The 23,170-nt window shown below is 37.4% G+C and overlaps 1 protein-coding gene across 1 annotated transcript in view; it reads right to left on the bottom strand.

Moving 5' to 3' along the window:
• Positions 1-23,170, bottom strand: part of LOC150075981 (uncharacterized) — a 701,253-nt gene that overhangs the window by 213,901 nt on the left and 464,182 nt on the right. Inside the window, 1 exon segment of the mRNA XM_090387465.1 lies at positions 18,136-18,556. Coding sequence (XP_090243591.1) covers positions 18,136-18,556 — 421 coding nt within the window.

Below are 23,170 nucleotides of genomic sequence, written 5' to 3'. Positions count from 1 at the left end.
TCATATACTTGGATTTCAGAAAAGCTTTTGATACTGTTGCACATGGAAGACTGCTGTACAAAATGGAGAGGTATAGCATCAAGGGTAAGCTGATACAATGGATAAAGGGATGGTTGAGTGGGAGAAAACAAAGAGTGGTAATCAATGGACACTGCTCTTCATGGACAAATGTTATTAGTGGAGTTCCCCAGGGTTCGGCGTTGGACCCATTGTTGTTTTGCATATTTATCAATGATATTGATAAAGGTATATCAGGTTTAATGTCCAAGTTTGCAGATGATACAAAGGTTGGCAGGGTTGTGAACGACAGCATCCTACTCCAACTGGATCTAGATAACTAGATCCAGTTGGAGTAGGATGCATGAATAATCAGATCAAGGTCTGAGAAGTGGCAACTGGAGTTTAACATTGACAAATGCAAAGTACTGCATATGGTTAGCAATAAGCGAAGAGAAATGTACCAACTGGGTGACACTATACTCAGGGAAGTGGAAAGTGAAAAAGACCTGGGGGTAATTGTGCAGTCAAATATGAAGTTTGCTGAGCAGTGCAGGCAGGGCAGGTCATGGAGTCTTTGTCAATGATAAATAGGAATTTTGCTAGCAGGGACAGGGAGGCGATAATCCAGTTATACAAGGCAATGCTCAGGTCACACCTAGAGTACTGTGTACTGGTCTGGAGGCCTCACTTTAGGAAGGATGTAGAGTTGCTAGAACGAGTACAAAGAAGGGCAACAAGATTGGTGAGGGGAACAAAGGGGTGCTCTTACCAAGAAAGGCTTAAATTCTACAAATTGCAGCACCTAGAGTAGGCACCTGCGAGGTGAACTGATTGAGATGTATAAGGCTTTGAATTGGTTGAGCAAGCTCAATGCTGATGGGATTCTTCATCTTGTTCAGACTAAGAACCTGAGGGGGCACAGTTTCAAATTGAGGAAAGATAGTTGTAGAATAGATGTGCAGAAATGTGCCTTTAGCCAGCGGATAATTGATTGGTGGAACAGGCTTCCATCTGTTGTTGTGGAAGCTAATATCCTAAATAAATTTAAGGCTGAGCTGGACAGGCATTTGGAACGAATGGAGGGATGAAATTGGAGGGTTTTTTTTTTTTTTTTGCTGATGCTGCATAAGCTTGCTTTCTTGCATCGTATGCCTCTACTAACGGTAATGCTAAAATCTCCTCCACTTTGCTTTCAGTTATTACAAAATCACTTAACTCCCTGTTAGAGTTTGATAAACTTCTGGCATTCCCCTTATTGAATAACTCCTCGTGTGCGAATGTTGATGCAAAATACTCATTCAGTTTATCAGCTATCTGAGTATGATCATCAATAGATCTTTCCTTCTAGAGTTTACATAAGTAAAGAACTCTTTGTTGTTTTTCTTTGCATCCTTTGCCAATGGTTTCTCATTTTTTTTTTTTTTTTAGGAGCATTAGCAACTAAGGCCATATTGCTCCGGGGTTATGCGGTTTTCATTCCCTGACCTTTCCATATCCTCCGTATTTGGTGGTCACGGGCTCGAACCCACCTGGCTACGGAGGCGCCTTAGGTTTCTCGTACTCTGCCTTCGCCTGCCTGACCTCCTTTGTGACTTGATTGCAAACATGCTTATATCTGCCATAGGCTTCTGTGTCACCTGATAATTTATATGCATCCCATACATTTTTTTTCTCTGCCATGAGCCACATAAGTTCATCTGACATCCATTTAGGCCTAAACCTTGAACAGTATTCTTAGTTGGAGTGAAAAACCTAGTAGCCTCCAAAATTAAGTCCTTGAAGTCTTCCCATTTAGAATTCAATGTTGATAGCATCAAATGATCCCACTGTACAAAATTTAAAAACTGTCAGAGACCCTTGTAGTCACCTTTATGAAAGCAAAAGTCCTTCCTTTTAGTCTTGATGGTAGTTAAATTTTTAAGTAATTCCCACATCAGTACATTGTGATCACTGTCACCCAGTGGTTCCTTTATCTGCAAATTCTTAATGCATGAATAATCACTGCTGATAATCAGATCAAGGGTAGTACTCCCTCTGGTTGCCTCTCGAACATGTTGCTGTACAAAACAGTCATCCAATAAATCCACAAAAGTCTTGCTAGTGTGCAAGTGACCAACCCACAAGTTCCAGTCAATAACTGGAAAGTTAAAATCCCCCATTATAAGACATTCTGATTTACTGGCCCACTCTATTTCTCTGCACAACTGCTCATTATACTCATCAGATTCATTAGGCCTATAACACACACCTACTCTCATTTTTCCTTTACCAGTGCTTATGTCACACCAAACAGACTCAACATTGCATCGTTCACCAACATCAATTAGATGCAGTTCCTTAGATTTTATGTTTTTCTTAACCCCTCCTCCCTTCCTGTCCTGTCCATCCTTTCTGGGTTCTGTGTTGGGCCCATTGTTGTTTTGTATATTTTTCAATGATATTGATGAAGGTATATCAAGCTTAATGTCAAAGTTTGCAGATGATACAAAGGTTGGCAGGGTTGTTAATAACAGTAATGATAGTGTGTTGCTGCAACAGGATCTGGAAAAGTTGGGCAGATGAGCTGAGCAAAGAAGAAGTGGACTGACATTAACATTGACAAATGCAAAGTACTGCATATGGGAAGCAGTAACCCCACAGTAACTTATCAATTGTGTGGTACTACACTGAGTGGTAGAGAGTGAAAAGGACCTGGGGTTAATTGTGCAGGCAGATATGAAGTTTTCTGAGCAGTGCAGATAGGCTGCCGAAGTAGGTCATGGTGTCTTGTCAATGATATACAGGAATTTTGCTAAGCAGGGATAAGGAGGTGATTATCCCCTTGTATAAGGCAATGGTCAAGCCACACCTTTAGTACTTTGTACAGGTCTGGAAGCCTCATTTTAGGAAGGATGTAGAGTTGTTAGAACGAGCACAGAGAAGGGCAACAATAAGTGAGGGGAACAAACGGGTGCGCTTACAGATAAAGGCTTAAGTTCTGCAAATTTCAGCATCTGGAGACTCCTGCAAGGTGATCTCATCGAGGTGTATAAGGACTTGAATGGATTGAGCAGGCTCAATGCTGATGGGATTCTTCCTCCTGCTCAGATTACAAACCTGAGGGGGCATAAACTGAAATTGAGGGAAGACAGTTGTTGAATACATGTGGGGAAATTTGCCTTTAGCCAGCGGGTAGTTGATTGCTGGAACAAACTTCTATCTGTCATTGTGGAAGTTGATAGCTTAAATAAATTGGAAGAAGCAAGGAAGAAGTGGACAAACTTTTGCAGCGAATGGATGGATGAAATGGTAAGGGTTTTTTTTTTTTTTTTGGCTGATGCTGTATAAGCTTGCTTTCTTGCATCATAAGCCTCTACTAATGCTAAAGTAACTAATTTTTTTTTTTTTAATCTTGTGACCATCTTTTATATTATAATTAAATTCATTATGTTCATCTTAGCTTTTTTATGATCATTTTCTGCAAGCAACTAAGACAATCTTAACTACATTGACAAAAAATTCCCAATGCCTATCGCTCGGGTTTTTTAAAATTTTGTTACGGTGCACTTTTTACATTGAAAAAATATCTCCTCTGTATGAAATCATAGTTCTGATAACACAGTCGTCTCCTTACAGTAATTTACCATTTTTAAATAGGTAAACCACCTAGAAACACAATGGTGTAAGTCAAGTATATCAACACCGCCGACCAAAAAATTGAATATTAACAAAAATTATCAAGCTCATGCAACTTTTTTGTTTTTTTTAGCTTCCAGGTATATCACAATTCATTAAATTAAAATTTTTGAATTTTTTATGAATGCAAACACAAAACACCTTGTTCTCAAAACACAGAATAGACTGACTTACACCACTATGATTCTCAACACCCCATATATTACATTATGAACTTAGTGTACCTGTTGCCATTGCAACAGCACTAGACCATCAATTCAGTATATTAATGATTATCAACTTACCATAAAACTCATTTAATATATATAAATGATAAGGAATTTTCAAATCAAAAATTTTGTTTCTAAAACCTCACCTTCATTCCACTATTAGAAAAACTGAGTTAGAATTAGTAGAGGCTTATGATGCAAGAAAGCAAGCTTATACGGCATCTGCCAAAAATAAAAACCTTCCCATTTCACCCATCCATTCACAACAAATGTTTGTCTAGTTCTGCCTTAAATTTATTTAAGCTGTCAACTTCCACAATGACGGATGAAAGTTTGTTCCAGCAATCGACCGCCCACTGGTTAAAGCCAAATTTCTGCACATCTATTCCACAACTGTCTCTCCTCAATTTGAATTCATGTCCCCTCAGGAGATTAATTTGGGCAAGAGGGAGAACCCATCAGCATTGAGCTTTCTCAAACCATTCAAGGCCTTATACACCTCAATCAGACACTGCAATTTGCAGAACTTACACCTTTCTTTGTAAGAGCAATCCTTTGTTCCATTCACCAATCTCGTTGCCCTTCTCTGCACTTGTTCCAGCAGCTCAATGTCCTTCCTAAAATTAGGCCTCCAGACCTGTATACAGTACTCAAGGGGTGGCCTGACCATTGCTTTATACAAGGGGATAATCACCTCCTTACCCCTGCTAGAAAAACTCCTGTATATCATTGACAAGACGCCATGAGCTACTCTTGCAGACTGTCTGCACTGCTCAGAAAACTTCATATGTGATGGCAAAATTACCCACAGGTCTTTTTCTTTCTCCACTACACCGAGTGTAATACGACACAGTTGATATAATACTCTGGGGTTACTGCTACCCATATGTAGTACTTTACATTTGTCAATGTTAAATTTCGGTTTCCACCTCTCAGCCCATCTGCGTAATTTTTCTAGATCCTGTTGCAGTAGTGTACCGTCATTAGTGTCATTAACAACCTTGCCAACCTTTGTACCATCTGCAGACTTGGATGTTAAGCCTGATATCTCTTCATCAATATCATTAATAAATACAGAAAACAACAATGGGCCCAACACCGAACCCTGGGATACTCCACTAATAACATTCGTCCATGAAGAGCAGTGTCCATTGATTACCAATCTGTCTTCTTGAACTCAACCATCCCTTTATCCATAGCAGCAATAATGCCATATTGCTCCAATTTGTATAGTAGTGTTCCATGTGCAGCAGTATCACAAGCTTCCCTAAAATCCAAGTACATTCAGTTAGCATTAGCATTAGTAGAGGCATATGATGCAAGAAAGCAAGCTTATGCAGCATCAGCCAAAAAAAAAAAAAAACACACTCCCATTTCACCCCTCTGTTCATTCCAAGTACCTGTCCAGCCCAGCCTTAAATTTATTTAGGCTATCAACTTCCACAACAAAGGATGGAAGTCTGTTCCACCAACCAACCACCTGCTGGCTAAAGGCAAACTTCCGCACATGTATCATACATTTGTCTTTTCTCAATTTGAATTTATGCCCTCTCAAATGATTATTCTGAGCAAGAGGAAGAATTCCATCAGCATTGAGCATGCTCAAACCATTCAAGGCTTTATACAGCTCAATCAGATCACTTCGCAGGTGCCCAGTCTCCAGACACTGTAATTTGCAAAATTTAAGCCTTTCTTCGTAAGAGCAACCCTTTGTTCCATTCAATAATCTTGTTGCCCTTCTCTGTACTTGTTCCAACAGCTCTACAAACTTCTTAAAATGAGGCCTCCAGACCTGTATACAGTACTCAAGGTGTGGCCTGACCACTGCTTTATATAAGGGGATAATCACCTTCTTATCCCTGCTAGAAAAATTCCTGTATATCATTGACAAGACACTATGAGCTACTCTTGCAGACCGGCTGCACTGCTCAGAAAATTTCATATATATGCCTGCACAATTACCCCCAGGTCCTTTTCGTTCTCTACCACTGTCAGTGTAGTACCATAGAGTTGATACGTCACTCTGCGTTGCTGCTTCCCATATGTAGTACTTTACATTTCTCAATGTTAAACTTCATTTGCCCACCTCTCAGCCCATCTGCTCAACTTTTCTAGATCCTGTTGCAGCAGCGTACTGTCATTAGTGTCCTTAACAACCCTGCCAACCTTCGTATCGTCTGCAAACTTGGACATTAAGCTTGATATACCATCATTAATATCATTTATAGATACAGAAAACAACAATGGACTCAATACTGAACCTTGAGGGACTCCACTAATAACATTAGTCTAGTCCACGATGAGCAGTGTCCATTGATTACTACTCTCTGTCTTGTCCCCCTCAACCATCCCTTTATCCATAGCAGCAATTTGTCTCCAATGCCACACTGCTCCAATTTGTGCAGCAGTCTCCCATGTACAACAATATCAAAAGCCTTTCTAAGGTCCAAATATATGATATCAAAGTTATTCCCTGCATCCAGTTCCTTTGTGACTGCATCATAGTATCCAATCAAATTGGTCAGGCAAGACTTTTCCTTAACAAAACTATGCTGTGTCCGAGCTATAACTGAAGTCTCGTCTAGATGATCCTGCTGGGCTTCTTTAACCAGTGTCTCCATTAATTTTCCTGGAAAAGAAGTTAAATTAACAGGTCTATAATTACTTGTGTTGCCCTTTGATCCTCCTTTGTGAATTGGGGTCACATTTGCACATCTCCAGTCCATGGGTACCTCCCCTCTGTCCAAAGAAGCTCTCGTAATTATGGCGAAGGGTTTGCTTACTTCCTTTGCTGCCTCATTTAATATAACTGGATAGATCCAATCCACCCCCGGGTGCCTTTTTTATGTTTATCGTCAACAATTTCTCCTCCACTTTCTTCTCAGTTATTACAAAATCATCTAGCTCACTGCCAGAGCTAAATTCACCTCTGGCATTCCCCTCCCTGAATAACTCCTCATGTGTGAATGCAAATGCAAAATACTCATTTAGTTTGTTAGCCACCTGAGCAGGATCAACAGTTGAACCATCGATATCCAGTGGACCAATCTGATTCATCCCCTTCCTTCTAGAGTTTACATAGGTAAAGAACTCTTTGCTGTTTTTCTTTGCATCCTTTGCCAAAGATTTCTCATAATCTGCCTTTGCCTGCCTAATCTCCTTTGTGACTTGGTTACAGATCAGCTTATATCTATCATAGGCTTCCATGTCACTCATTAAGTTCTGCTATGACGTGGTACATGTGTTCTTAAAAATCTCCATGTTATGGCATTTCACGCATTAAAAACAACAGGGCTTATGGGGAAAATGGGGATAGGGACAGAGCACAAAAAAAAAAATGTTCAGTCTGGTAAGTGAAATACTAAAAAAAGTTAGAAACTCAATAAAATTGCTAACACAGTTTAAATCATCTTAAATTTCTAATAAATAAATAAAATATTACAGTAAATATAGCACTTTACCTTGACAAGATATGAAGTTTGCTTGATCGATATTTCTGTTGACTGACATTTTCTCTTTTTTTGGATTGTAAAATTTAAAACAGTAAAAAAGATAATCAAACAATAACAATGAACACGAGACGCACAAATTGCACAAGTGAGACAAGTTTATGAAGTTTAAAAAATAGGAATGAAGAGAAGATTCTGAAAATTTATTTATGTTTTTTATATGATTGAAGATTTCAGTGAAGGGGGAACACATTTAACTAAAAGAGCATACAAACCCACAGAATTCCAGCTATTGGTACAAAAATGCAGTAAGATCGAGTTTACTACCTGTTTATAATTGGATTGCACTAACTGAATAAACTTGGAACTACAAATTGTTTTATGGTAGTGGCCTCCAGAAATGTGTTCTGTTCATGCTATCATGCCTCACGAAATTTCTGTTTGAACAGAAAAATGTGGACTCCTGAAAACATGAGTCGGCCTACAATAATGTGTTATCTTGTGAATACAGCAAATGACAACATCGTGTCTCCGACAATACAACTACAATAAATAGGAAATATAGCTCTCACACATTTGACGGTTGACATTTTTCAAGCTTCATAAACTTGTATGCATTGCTGCACAGGTTGCTAACTTCAGCTTGGTATCAACTGGTGTAACTCACAGACGAAATCGCGCATGAGCCAGTGTGCAAATCGCATTATACTTGCATTTTTCCCTAATATATCAGTTGCATTGGAGTGAATTTACATTGCAAAAATGCACATTATAGAACTGACTGTATATGATATCAAAATTATTTTTTGCATCCAGTTCCTTTGTGACCACATCATAGTATCCAATCAAATTTGTCAGACAAGACTTCCCCTTAACAAACCCATGCTGTGTTTGAACTATAACTGCAGTCTTATCAAGATGATCCTGCAGTGCTTTAACCAGTGCCTCCATTAATTTGAGTTGTCTAAATTATTTCAGTTATAGATGAATGCAAATTTTATTAATTTATTAGATCACCATACTTTATTCCTATCCACTGAAAGTGTTTCTTAAACTGAATTTACCTTCTTAAAGATTAAAATAAAATAACAAAAACATTTTAATCTTTAAGATGGTACACCACATAATGCCCTTGTTCCAACTTCTTGGATTTATTTTGACAAAGTGAAGCCAAGGAGAAAAACTTGACTAAGATACAATGTGAGCAAACAAAGGACTTTATAGACTAAATAAGGCATGGAAAAACAACGGATATAATTTAATTCAATAAAAAAATCAAAATTATGTTTTTTTTAGAAACTTTTGTCTTTATTATTAATGCCTTCTTATGGTAATTAAACCTGCTCCAGCATCGAAACTTCCCTGAATAAAATTCTTTAAATATTCAACAAGACTTATATTCTTTCAACAGTAAAATGAACATTTAAAAACTTCTTCCCATTAAGCTTTAATGCAGAGTTATATTTAAAAACCCTGCCTATTTAGAAAAGTAATAAATTAATTTAGTGAAGAAAATTCACTTTAAAAATATTCTTTATCTCTCAGACTGTAGTTCAGTTTGCCTAGGTGTTACTTAACTGTGGATAATATTCAGAACTATTCAATACTAATATAGGTTTCAGTACCCTCAAATCATATAGGTGTAATTATGTACTTATAACCAAATGCTAACAGAAGGGAAAAAATCCCCTTTCATTCTGCATTTTGGTAATCTTATAATTATCTTGTTAGAGAGATTTTTACACAACACTTTTGGCAGCAGTGCTGATATTCTTCTCTTACCAGAAATATCTAATCTAATCTATGCTCAAGCTTAATTTCTTTGCTAGTGATCAAAGAACTAACGTTGTTCACACATGTTCATTTTCTCAATGCTTACGTGAGACACAATACAGTAAGAATCATCATAATCTTCATTAGTATAAATGGTTCAAGTTTCACTCAAACATTAGTAGCAACGTTTGAGTAGACAGAGTTAAAAACAAGTCCGAGAAACACCATTCTATATGATATAACCTCTGCATAAAATTTAAAACTGTTTTTATAGGTTTTAATATTAAGAACATTAGAAGCACCTGTTCTTAACTAAAACTTCATAGCAATATTCATTTATCTTCTAACCTGTGAATTTTCAACTTGGTATATATTAGGTGCACAATTTCCTTCTTTTAGTAGTAGTAGAGGTATGTGATGCAAAAAGCGTATGAGCTTTTGAAGCATCAGCCAAAAAAAAAAAAAAAAAAACAAATTTCACACATCCATTCCTTCTAAACATTTATCTAGTTCCTCCTTGAATTTATTTAAGCTATCAACTTCCACAAAGATAGATGGAAATTTGTTCCAGCAACCAACTACCCTAAAACCAACTACACTGGCTAAAAACAAATTTCCACACATCTATTCTACAACTGTCTTTCCTCAACTTGAATTTATGCCCCCTCAGGTTCATAATCTGAGCAAGTGCAAGAATCCCATCAGAATTCAGCATGCTCAGCCCATTCAAGGCCTTATATGTCACAATCAGATCACCCTGCAGGCAATTTGCAGAACTTAAGCCTTTCTTCGTAAGAGAACTTCTTCATTACCCTCACCAATCCTATTACCCTTCTCTGTACTCGCTCAAGAAACTCTACTTCCTTTCTAAAACAAGGCCTCCAGACCTGTACGCAGTACTCAAGGCATGGCCTAACCAGTGCCTTATAGAAAGGGATTAATCACCTCCTTTTCTCCACTAGCAAAATTCATGTATATCATTGACAATACCCCATGACCTGCTCTGGCAGCATGTCTGCATTGCTCAGAAAACTTCATATCCGACTGCAGAATTCCTTCCAGGTCTTTTTCATTTTCTACCACCTTAAGTGTAGTACCACACAGTTGGTACGTTTCTCTGTGGTTACTTCTACCCATATGCAGTACTTTGCATTTGTCAAGGTTAAACTTCACTTGCCACCTCTTAGCCCATCTGCCCAAATTATCTAGATCCTGTTGCAGTAGAACACTGTCATTAACAACCCTGCCAACCTTTGTATCATCTGCAAACTTCAACATTAAGCCTGATATACCTTCATCAATATCATTGATAAATATACAAAACAACAGTGGGCCCAACACCAAACCCTGGGGTACACCACTAATAACATTAGTCCACGAAGAGCAGTGTTCTTGAATGGGTTGAGCACACTGAATTCTGATGGGATCCTTCCACTTGTTCAGATTACGAACCTAAGGGGGCATAAATTCAAATTAAGAAAAGACAGATGTAGAATAGATGTGCAGAAATTTGCCTTTAGCCAGCGGGTGGTTAATTGCTGGAACAAACTTCCATCTTTCGTTGTGGAAGTTGATAGGTTGAATAAATTTAAGGAGGAACTGGACAGGCATTTGGAGGGAATGGTGTGATTTTTTTTTTTTTTTTTTTTTTTTTGGCTGATGCAGCATAAGCTCATACACTTGCTTTCTTGCATCACATGCCACTACTACTACTACTATTACTACTCTCTGTCATCTCCCACTCAACAACCCTTGTATCCATTGTAGTAACTTACCCTTAATACCACACTGCTCCAATTTATACAGTAGGCTTCCATTAGTTAAGAAAAGGAGGAATTACCTCTTACCTCCTTTTCTCAACTAATTGATATGTAATGTAGAACGTATTGAGCCTTTTTAGCTCTGTCAGCTATTAAGTACTCTTCCATGTGCAACAGTATCAAAAGCTTTCCTGAAATATAAGTATATGATATCAAAAATTTTTGCATCCAGTTCCTTTGTAACCATATCATAGTATCCAATCAAATTTGTCAGACAAGACTTTCCCTTAACAAACTCACGCTGTGTCTGAATTATTACTGCAGTCTTGTCTAAATGATCCTACAATGCTTCTTTAACCAGTGACTCCATTATTTTCCCTGCAACAGAAGTTAAACTGACAGGTCTGTAATTACTCATGTCACCTTTTGACACCCCCTTTGTGAACTGGGGAGGATACATTTGCACACCTCCAATCATGGCAACTGCCTCTGAGTCCAAGGATGATCTCATAATTATGGCTAAGGGTTTGCTTACTTCCTTTGCCGCCTACTTTAATATAACTGGATAGATCCCATCTACCCCAGGTGTTTTTCTTATATTTAACTTCAACAATTTCTCCTCCGCTTTGCTCTCAGTTATTACAAAATCATTAAGCTCCCTGTTAGAATTTAATAAGATTCTGTCCTTCACTTCCCTAAAGAATTCCTCATGTCTGAATGTAGATGCAAAATACTCATTCAGTTTGTCAGCTATCTGAGCAGGATCATCAATAGTCAAACAATCGATATCAAGTGGACCAATCTGATTCACCCCCTTCCTTCTGGAGTTTATACAATTAAGTAAGTCTTTGCTGCTTTTCTTAGCATCCTTTGCTAAAGATTTCTCGTAATCTGCCTTCGCTTTCCTAACCTCCTCTGTCACTTGATTACAGACTAGCTTATATCTACCATAGGCTTCTGTGTTGCCTGATAATTTATATGCATCCCATGCATTTTTCTTCTCTGCGATGAGTCTCATTAGTTCATCTGACATCCATTTAGGCCTAAATGGATGTCAAATGGAAATCCATTTTCCTCCATCTCACAGTTTACCAAGTTACTTAGAACTCAAGTTACTCAAAATAATTGTCATTTTAGTATAAATTAATGGGATAAAACTATTTTAAAAATTAGCAGAGTATAACTGACTTTTTAGCATTAGTAAAGGCACATGATGCAAAAAAGCAAGCTTATATAGCATCAGCCAAAAAAAAAAAAACACCCTTCTCATTTCATCCATCAAATCGCTCCAAATGTTTGTCTAGTTCTGCCACGAATCTATTTAAGCTATCAACGTCTACAACGACAGATGGAAGTTTGTTCCAGCAATCAACCACCCGCTGGTTAACGGCAAACTTCTGCACATCTATCCTACAACTGTCTTTCCTCAATTTCAATTTGTCCTCTCAAGCGATTATTCTGAGCAAGAGGAATAATCACATCAGCATTGAGCATACTCAAACCATTCAAGGCATTATACACCTCAATCAGATCACCTTGCAGGTGCCTAGTCTCCAGACACTGTAATTTAAAACCCTTAAGCCTTTCTTCGTAAGAGAAATCCTTTGTTCCTTTTACTAATCTTGTTGCCATTCTCTGTACTCATTCCAGCAGCTCTACATCCTTCTTAAAATGAGGCCTCCAGACCTGTTTGTTATTTGGATTTTAGGAGCATTAGCAACTAACGCCATTGTGCTCCAGGGATATGCAGTGGTCATTCCCTGACTTTTCCGCATCCTCCGTATTTGGTAGTCACTGGCTTGAACCCTGGTCTAATCAAGAAGTGTGTGCTACGCAGTGCTGCTCCTGGCCACCTGGTTACAGAGGCGCCTTCCAGACCTGTATACAGTACTCAAGGTGTGGCCTGAACATTGCCTTATACAAGGGAATAATCACCTCCTTATCCTTGCTAGAAAAATTCCTGTATATCATTGACAAGACACCATGAGCTACTCTTGCAGCCCATCTGCACTGCTCAGAAAATTTCATATCTGCCTGCACAATTACCCCCAGGTCCTTTTCATTCTCTACCACTGTCAGTGTAGTACCACAGAGTTGATACGTTGCTCTGGGGTTACTGTTTCCCATATGTAGTACTTTACATTTGTCAATGTTAAACTTCATTTGCCACCTCTCAGCCAACTGCTCAACCTTTCCAGATCCTGTTGCAGCAGCATAGCATCAGTAGTGTCCTTAACAACTCTGCCAACCTTTGTATCGTCTGCAAACTTGGACATTAAGCTTGATATACCATCATCAATATCATTTATAAATACAGAAAACAACAATGGACCCAACACTGAACCCTGAGGGACTCCACTAATAACATTAGTCCACGACGAGCAGTGTCCATTGATTACCACTCTGTATTATCCATAGCAGCAATTTGCCTCCAATGCCACACTGCTCCAATTTGTGCAGCAGTCTTCCATGTGCAACAATATCAAAAGTCTTTCTAAGATCCAAATATATAATATCAAAATTATTCTTTGCATCCAGTTCCTTTGTGACCACATCACAGTATCCAATCAAATTGGTCAGACAAGACTTCTTAACAAAACCATGCTGTGTCCGAGCTATAACTGAAGCCTTGTCTAGATGATCCTGCTGTGTTTCTTTAACTAGTGCTTCCATTAATATCCCTGGAACAGAAGTTAAACTAACAGGTCTGTAATTATTCTGTGTTGCCCTTTGATCCTCCTTTGTGAATTGGGGTCACATTTGCGGGTCTACAGTCTATGGGTAGCTCACCTGAGTCCAAGAAAGCTCTCATAATTATGGCTATACCAATTTTCTGACTTAAAAATAATAATGAGAGGTATTATGCCATAACAAATATGGCACTGAACCAAAGCATAATACAATATTACAACACACTCATGATGCTTTCAAGAGCCAAAGCTAAATACTTTCTTTATCTGCTTTTAACTGTTGATAACAGGTAAAATTATGTCACACACACACACACACACACACACACACACACACACACACACACACACACACACACACACACACACACACACACACACACACCTGTTATATGCCTCCACCTTCCAAAGAAAATAAGCTTTATACACAAAGCAGTGTCCCATGTGATAGTATAACGGATTCAATACTTATTTGTTTGGAGAGGTCTTTTTGAATTCTGTCAGAAACAGGAGAAATTCTTAAAAGAACCAATACTGTACTTAGCTTATCCTGGGTGGAGATAAGTTTCTTTAGTGACACTGAATCATTTAAATCAAATAAACACCATTCTTCATGAAATTGAAGCTATGTTTATTGAACAGCTTCCAGTAGCTGCCACTCCTGGAAGCTTACAAAATAAGTAGTGCCAAATAATAATACAGAACAATACAGTCAGTAATAAAGAATTTGGCAGATACATGAATATAACTGAAGGGGAAGAATTGCCATATGTTATGGCCCTTAATGGAAGAACGGTGATGGGGGAATATTGAGAGAAAAGAGAGCAAGAAATGAGTGAATGTGCTTCACAGTCAATAATTTCTTGCTCTCAGCGATTGCCCTGAACTGGCAGAGGCAGCATATGGTACTGCCATTGTTTGGTGGCAGAATGGGCTCTTCTATGCTGTACAGTGTGCCAGAACTGATGGGGAGGCATAGCTCTCTGCACTGATAATTTCTGGTTCCTTTGCTGACCAGGTAACAGACACCCTGTTGGCTTGATCCCAGCCATAAGAGAAAGTTCTAATGAATGGGTGTAGCTTGTCATGAAAGTCTATCCTGTGCGGATCTTCTAAGACTGGTTAGGGGGGGGGGGAGTGACTTTCAGCTGCTATTCAAGTTGTGTTAACTATGATATAAACTTTAATACTAATACTGTTTTGCAACTCTTTCAAAAAACTGCATATAGAACCTCTATCAACTAATCCCTCCACTTGAAACCTTTCTGGTGGTGGAGAATCACAATTCCACTGATTGGATTGCCTTTTCGTCTCTTGATTGTACAAAGGTATATAGGTTGACAGTATAAGATTAAGTCTCTTTGGTATGACATAAACATTTAAGAAAACAAAAATGAGAGAGAGAGTATGTTATAGGACAGATGACTGTGATACAAACAAAAATAGAGTGAATCGGTAAATATGAATGTCATATAATGAGGGTTTTTAATTTTCCATATTTTATTGGAACCTATGCATGGTTATTTAGAGAAAAAACAGAACTTTTTCTGAATTTATAGGATAACTGCTTTCTACACAAGCATATTAGAGAAACAACAAGAGAAAGCAATACTCTTGATCTGATTATCAGCAGTGACACTTTGTGCATTTAAGAATCTCCAGATAAAGGAACCACTAAGTGGCACTGACCATAATGTATTGATGATGTGGAATTTACTTAAAGAAACAGCATAACTACTATCAAGGGTAAAGGGAAGGGATTTTGCTTTCATAAAGGTGACTACAACAGGCAGACAGTTTTTAAATTATTTTAGTGGGACTAACTGATGATGTTACCAACTGCAAATTCTAAATGGGAAGCATTCAGTGAAGTAATCAGAAGCTACTAAGATTTTTATACCAAATAAGAGATACTGATCAAGGTTTAGACCTAAATACAGGTCAGATGAACTGATGAGACTAGTGAATGAGAAGAAACATGCATAGAATAATTGCATATAGAGCTAAAACTAATAAATTATCATGGGACATCGATGCCTACAGTAAGTTTATAAACCAATCTGCAATTAAGTTACCAAGGGCATTAAGCATGCTAAGTCAGATAACAAGTCTTTCACTGTATGGACTAGAGGTAGAGAAGAAAAATGCATGGGATAATCAGAAATTATAACGGGAAACAGGTTGCTTACAGTAAGTTTATAAATTAGTCTGCAATCAAGTTACTAAGAAGGTTAGGCAAGCTAAGGCAGATTATGAGAAGTCTTTGGCTAAGAATGCAAAAAAGTAGCAGATAATTCTTTGTTTATGTTAACATTAGCAATTAACAATGGCATAACAACTGATGATCCTGTCCAGATTTTTGACAAGCTGAATAAATATTTTTGCATCTATGTTCACACATGAAGTTTTCAGAGATGGGAATACTAGAAGTATATGCAGTTATAACTGGGAGATTTTGTGACAAATTAATAAAATGGAAGAGAAACTGTTGAAGCTATAAGTAAATAAGGCACCTGGTGCTGAGAGAATTTGAAAGAAACAGCAAACCGTTCTGATATACATACAATTATGAACTAATTTATGAACCATGCCATGAGAAAGTGAAGTCACCACAAACTGCATTGAGCTCATGATGTCATAAGCTTTCATACTTTTTTTGCTAGCAGAAAATAATGACTACTTGTTCTTCCAACACACCTTTAGAACTTTGTAATTGAAAATACATGTGCAACAAAGCATTCCTGCATGCACACAGCCAACACTTCAAGGTGATAACTTATGGCAAGAATTTCTTCTGAGAAAAAAGCAGGGAAAAAAGTTACCTGTGGACTGTACCTCATATATTAATTTGCAAAATTATGGTGTGTGTGTGTGTGTGTGTGTGTGTGTGTGTGTGTGTGTGTGTGTGTGTGTGTGTGTGTGTGTGTGTGTGTGTGTGTGTGTTATTCTCACAGGCCTTCCTTTCAGATGGGAGGGGATGAAATCCAGAGAAGGCAAACCCAGTGATCTTAAGGGCTGCAGTCCTTAAGATCACTGGGTTTGCCTTCAAAATTAGAGGTCTGTTAAAGAAATCTTGAGGTGCAAAATAACTGTGGTGATATATCGGTAAACAACACCACGCACTCTAGCCTCAAAGAAAATAGAGATCATCACACAGCAACATGACATGGCACGCCATATTCCAATTTTTTTTTTTTAAAGTGCAAGGGCTTTCAAGGGAATGCATGTGAATTTTCAATGGATTCGCAAATTGCAACATTCAGCTATTTACATACCCACTGAGGTGGAACCAAGCTCCTCCTTCTTCTTCTTAGCTTCTTCAGCTCCTGGACCAAGTGAACACAAACAATATAGAGAGGTGTAACTGTTTTTCACAGCATTGTGTGTGTTTCCATACAACAATTCTCCTGAGACTTTCTGAATGAGACCACAACTTTCGCATTACTCCACCCATTTCAGTATCAGTCAAAACGGAGGTCTTCCACTCTGTTCCTTGTCTCATGAACAGTTTCACTTTCATTAAAATGGTCTACCAACAGAGTGTGGATCACCATCTTACAAAGGACTACAACATTCAGATATTTCCTTTGGTCATCTGTGCATATGAACAAGCTACAAAATACTGTTCAGTTATGAACACAGGCTGTACACAGGAAACAGCATCTTGTTCCAACCATAAATAATGCGCTAATGATGCCAAATCTGAATAGTGACACTGCCAGCAATGACTGTTATGCTTAATGACATACTTCTGATGCCATCTATTGGCAAAAAGGCATATTACAGTATTTTCACACAAATATGCAGCCACCTAAACTTTTGGTTACATGAATTCTTGATGACTCTATATCAGGGGAGGTCAACCTTTATAAATGGTGGGCCAAATTAAATATCTATGAGGTATGCACTGGCCAAATTTTTTTTTAGCTTTCCACGATTTTTAGAATTATGAAAATAATGTATAATGAAAAAAAAAAAAAAAAAAAAAACAGCATAAACAACATAAAAAACAGTTTTATGTTATTTGTTGTAATATTTATACATGTAATTAATCTTATTAATAAAAAAAATGAAATACAAATGCAAGATAAAATTATAAAAATACAATTATAAGAATAAAATACAAATACAATTATAAGAACAAAATACAAATACAATTCTAGTAACAAAAATTGCAATATTTTATTAATATAATATTTAATGAAAGATTTGATACTGTTTATTTTTTCAATGAATTAATAACTGGATTGATATTTGTCATAGAAATGCGCAGAGTATTTTTTAAATTTACGTCAAAAATTCCATTATTTCAAAAATATATACATAATAAACAGTGGGCCATTTATTATATATGTTTTGAAAACAACTGCAGGCCAGATTATGCATGTTCGCAGGTTACCCACTCCTGCTCTATATAACAGAGATCCTATCTCTATTAAAAGAAAGGTGTATTTCTAAGGATTCTTAGAAATTGCTTTATTTGATAAACTAATAAAATAATTTAATAAGATTAATCAATAAATTAAGATGATAATAAAGAAAGAAATTAAGTATAGTTCTATCATAAAACAATTCTTACCTCTCTTCTTTTCTGCGCAAAGATGCCTTCAGCTTTCTTTCAATTGCAGGATTGGTAATCTTTCGTTCTTTAGGTGTTACTGTTTGCCTTGAGTAATTGGAAAAAATTATGTGACTTTGACCTCCAGTAAGTACTGTTTTGGAATCAAAATTTTTTGAATAATTCTCATCCTCTTCAGAACTTGAAGATGATTCACTTGATGAATCGTCATCTAAAAATTTAAATTCTGGTTTTTGAGCTTGGTTTATTTGTTTAGTGTCTGGTTGATTCTTTTTAACAACAGTGACTGAAGGTTCTTTTTTCTTTTCTTGTTCCAAAGACTTTGGCAGTACTTTTACACTTTTAACTTGACTAGGAGTTGTGTCTACTTTCAGGATGCTTTTTACATCTGAATGGTTATCTTTTGCAGAATGAGCAATAACTAAAATTCAAGATATGCAAAAAACAGTATCACATATTGTAATTATTAATGCATTTCGTAAACACAACAAATGATATACATGAAAACTTTATGCTATGGCTAAAATATTTTAACTGTTATGCTCTACTTTTTGTTATATATTAGAATCATCAAGTAGTAAAAAACATGTCCCACCATAAAGGTGAGGCAAAATTTCCTATACTAAATAATATTAAGTTTAGTATTTACAACAACTGACATCATACCCCTATCTTGCTGAAATGCAAAAAACAATATCTACACTCCACAGCAAAACTACAGCTCCTTCCATGTAGCTAACATGTAACATGAATGATGAGTTTTGAGAATATGGAAGGTATCAGCATGGTCCAAAATCCCTTTTACTAGATTCACAAATTTGTTTTTATTCTATCATCTATTAAAATTAAGAAATTTTATTGTAAGTGGTTACAAGGGAATACAAAATAAATAACACAAAACTAGTACTTAAAAAAAGGCATCTGGCCTAAATGGAGAAAAAACAAATGTCTATAGTTAGACAATAATAGGATACAGGGATGATTTTTACAGATATTTCTACAGGGATGGGATACACTTAAATAGAAAGGGTGCAAGAATGTTTGCTGATGCTATTGAAAGGCAGTGTTAGATGGGTTGGAAAACTGCTAGATTGGGGGGATACAAGGACTAGAGATTAACAGTAGCCACTGGCAGAGGTGAAAGTGATTCTTGCACTACTTCTATTGGAATGAGCCGCAGCCTGGAAAATAAGATGCAGGATATTTCAGAGACTGCTAGGAATCATTGGGGTACAAGTAAACACATGGGTTGTGTTAGGGTAGCTAAGAAAAAGAACAGGTGCGTGTATACTTGCGTGTACACCAATGGTAGGAGTTTAGTAAATAAATTTGATGAATTTGAGGTATTGCTCAAAACATCAAAGGCAGATATTGTGGAGATTTCAGAGATGTGGTGTCACACAGATATAAGGAATGCAGAACTGGAATTTGGGGAGTACAATGTCTACAGAGGAGGGGTTATGCTATTAGTTAAGAAATACATAAAATCCAAGCAGGGATAAGGAGGTGATTATTCCATTGTATAAGGCAATGGTCAGACCACACCTAGAGTACTGTATACAGGCCTGGAGGCCTCATTTCAAGAAAGATGTAGAGCTGCTGGAATGAGTACAGAGAAGGGCAACAAGAGTAGTGAATGGAACAATGGGGTGCTCTTATGAAGAAAGGCTTAAGTTTTGCAAATTACAGTGTCTGGAGACTAGGCACCAGCGAGGTGATCTGATAGAGGTGTATAAAGCCTTGAATGGTTTGAGCATGCTCAATGCTGATAGGATTCTGCCTCTTGCTCAGAATAATCACCTGAGAGGGCATAAATTCAAATTGAGGAAAGACAGATGTAGGATAGACGTGCGGAAATTTGCCTTTAGCCAGCGGGTGGTTGGTTGGTGGAACAGACTTCCATCCCTTGTTGTGGAAGTTGATAGCCTAAATAAGTTTAAAGCTCAGCTGGACAGGTATTTCGAACGAACAGAGGGGTGAAGTGGAAGTGGTTATTTTTTATTTATTTATTTATTTATTTTTTTTTTTTTTTGGCTGATGCTGCATAAGCTTGCTTTCTTGCATCAAATGCCTCTACTAATGCTAATGTATGCTACAATAATATATTACTTAGGTGAGTGGAGTTTAATTTAAGAAAAACAGGAATAAAACCATATCCAGAAGATGGAACAAATAGCAGAAGCTAGTAACAATGGGGGGGGGGGTATAAGGGATCAGACAATAGGTCTAGGATGATGTTCAACCACCACTCTCAATGCCAAAATCCAGGGCTATCCGAACCACGTAATAAAATAAAATCTTTGAATTTAAATTTGCAGATGATATCTACTGAAATGATGTATTGTACTTAGGTGAGTAGATATCATCTACTTAGGTGAGTAGATATCATCTACTCACCTAAGTAGATTTCAGTAGATATCATCTGCATTTCTTGGCATTTATTTATGAATTTGGATATGCTGATTTGAAATATGGCATTAGCTTTTGTATAGCATCAATGGTTTGCCCAGAAATTAAAAGAAAAGTAAATATGCAATAATATTATATCAGATTTATTAACACTATTTAAATTCTGTAAAGAATTTTTAATAATCTTCTACAATAAAGAGAAAGAAAGAAAGAAAAAAACCGTCTTTGCATGAGGCCCCCGGCCATGATTGGTTTGGCTGTAGTGTTAACGCAGGTGGCCCTGTAGATATTTGTTATTTTGCCATTTTGGCCTGATTAAGAGATTCGATAAAATCTTGAAACAACATATGAAGTAACCACCTGCAGCAGTTATGTTATATTAAAGTATTTAGGGATGAGCATATCAGAAATATACCAACTCATAACTGGGAGTTCAATGATTCTGAGATAAATGAGAGGAAAATGAAAGAGAAATTGTCAAGGGTGAAGGTAAATAAGGCACCTGAGGCTGATGGAATCTATCAAATTATACTAAAAGAAGCAGCAAAAGAGGTAAGTAAACCTTTAGCAATAATTATGAGAACATCCTTGGATTCAGTGGAAGTTCCTATGCTTTAGAAATGAGTAATTGTCTCTCCCCTACTCATGAAGGCAAGGAGGGGATCAAAGGGTGAAATGAGTAATTACAGACCTTTAAGCTTGACTTCTGTTCCAGGGGAAAAATTGAGTCAGTGATCAAAGAAGTAATGCAGGGCTTCTTGACAGTAACACAGTTATACAGCAATCACAGCATGGATTCATTAAGGGAAGTTCTTGTCTGATCAAGTTGACTGGCTACTACAATGTAGTAACAAAGGAACTGGAGGTAAAAAATAATTTTGACATTGTATATTTAGATTTCAAGAAAGCTTTTGATAAAATTCCACATTTAAGACTGCTATATAAATTAGAGTAGTATAATATTAGAAAGCAAGTTACTGCTGTGGATAAAGGGGATAGCTCAGTGGCAGATGACAGAGAGTGGTTATTAATAAGCACTGCTCTCCTTGGACTAATAATATTAGTGGAGTTCCTCAAAGTTCAGTGCTGGGCCCTTTGTTGTTTTCAATATTTATTAACAATATTGATGAAGATATATCATTTAATATCCAAGTTTACTGATGATATAAAGGTGGTTAAAGGCAACAATTGGGGTATGATGCTGCAAACAAGACGTGGCAGCTGAGGTTTATTATTATAATTATTAGCCATATGGTGCAAGGAAACCTGAGGCTTATGCTGCACCAGCCAAAAAAAAAATTTTCTGAATTACCCCGAGAGAGAGAAGTAGAAGGGAATCACCAAGAAAAGAAGAATGATGATATCCAGCTCAGGACCCTAAGTGTGCCAAGCCCATTCATCAGATGTGAGCCCCTGGGTTTAACATTGACAAATTCAGGGTACCATAAGGGCAGCAGTAATCACAAATAAATACGAGGGGGTATCAAAAAGTTTGTATCCTGACCTAGATAAAACATCAGTAAGAAGATGCCGTTTTTAATTAAGTTGTCTACATATTCAATAACTAACATGTGAAATTTCATTCCCATAGGTGATCACACACCAGAGGTGGAGCCTGGAATCTGAGGAAAGACACTGGTTGACAAAGTGGAGTATCAAGCAGTGATCAAGTTCCTGCATTTGCAGGGCAAGAAAGCTCAGGAAATTGATGAAGAAATGAAAGCTGTGTTGGGCAGAATTGTCCATCCTATGACACTGTAAAAAAGTGGAAATAGGAGTTCCAGTGCAGTTGTACAAGTGCCTTTGACAAGCCAAGAGAAGGAAGGCCATCAACATTGACAGACAGTGAGACGGTTGAAAAGGTTGAGCAGCTGGTGCTGAGTGACATATGTGTGACAATTCATTTCATCATAAATGCAGTAGGAATTAGTTATGAGTCTGCCCATAGCATTTTAAATGACCTCTGCACATGTCTAAGGTCTCCCCACGATGGGTTCCAAGATTGCTGACACCTTTGCAGAAGCAATGTCGAATGCAATGTTCTTGCCAACAGTTGGATTTGTGTAATGCAGATGTTGAGAACTTTTTTCCTGACCTAGCACCATCAGACTTCTTCTTTCGAGAAATGAAGAAACTATTGCATGGATGCTACTTTGATTCGTCTCAGGAAGTCATCAATGAAGTGGGATCGTAGTTTCAGGCAAAAAGTGCAGACTTTATGATCAAAGCATTAAACGACTGACCCATAGATGGGAGAAATGTGTTAGTATACATGGAAAGTACATAGAAAAGGATTAAAGTCACTGTGAAGTTTCACCTTTCTAGGGCTATTATTTCTAGTTAAGGGTACAAACTTTTTGATGCCCCTCATATGCCAATTAGGTGGTACCACACTGAAGATGTGGAAAAAGAAATACCTGGGGATAATTATACAGTCTGATGTGAAGTTCTCTAAGCAGTGTAAACTGGCTGCTAGGGCAAGCTCCAGGAGTTCTGGCAATGATGTACAGGAATTTTGCCAGCAGGGACAAGGAGGTGATTGTCCCATTGTATAAGGCAATGGTTAGGTCACACCTTGAGTACTGCAGACAGGTCTGGAAGCCTCATTTTAGAAAGGATGTGGATC

Source organism: Mastigoproctus giganteus, chromosome 13 (assembly GCF_048544385.1).
Source record: "Mastigoproctus giganteus isolate SK-2022 chromosome 13, ASM4854438v1, whole genome shotgun sequence".
NCBI classification, from domain to species: domain Eukaryota; kingdom Metazoa; phylum Arthropoda; class Arachnida; order Uropygi; family Thelyphonidae; genus Mastigoproctus; species Mastigoproctus giganteus.
This window is presented reverse-complemented; position numbering and strand designations above follow the sequence as displayed.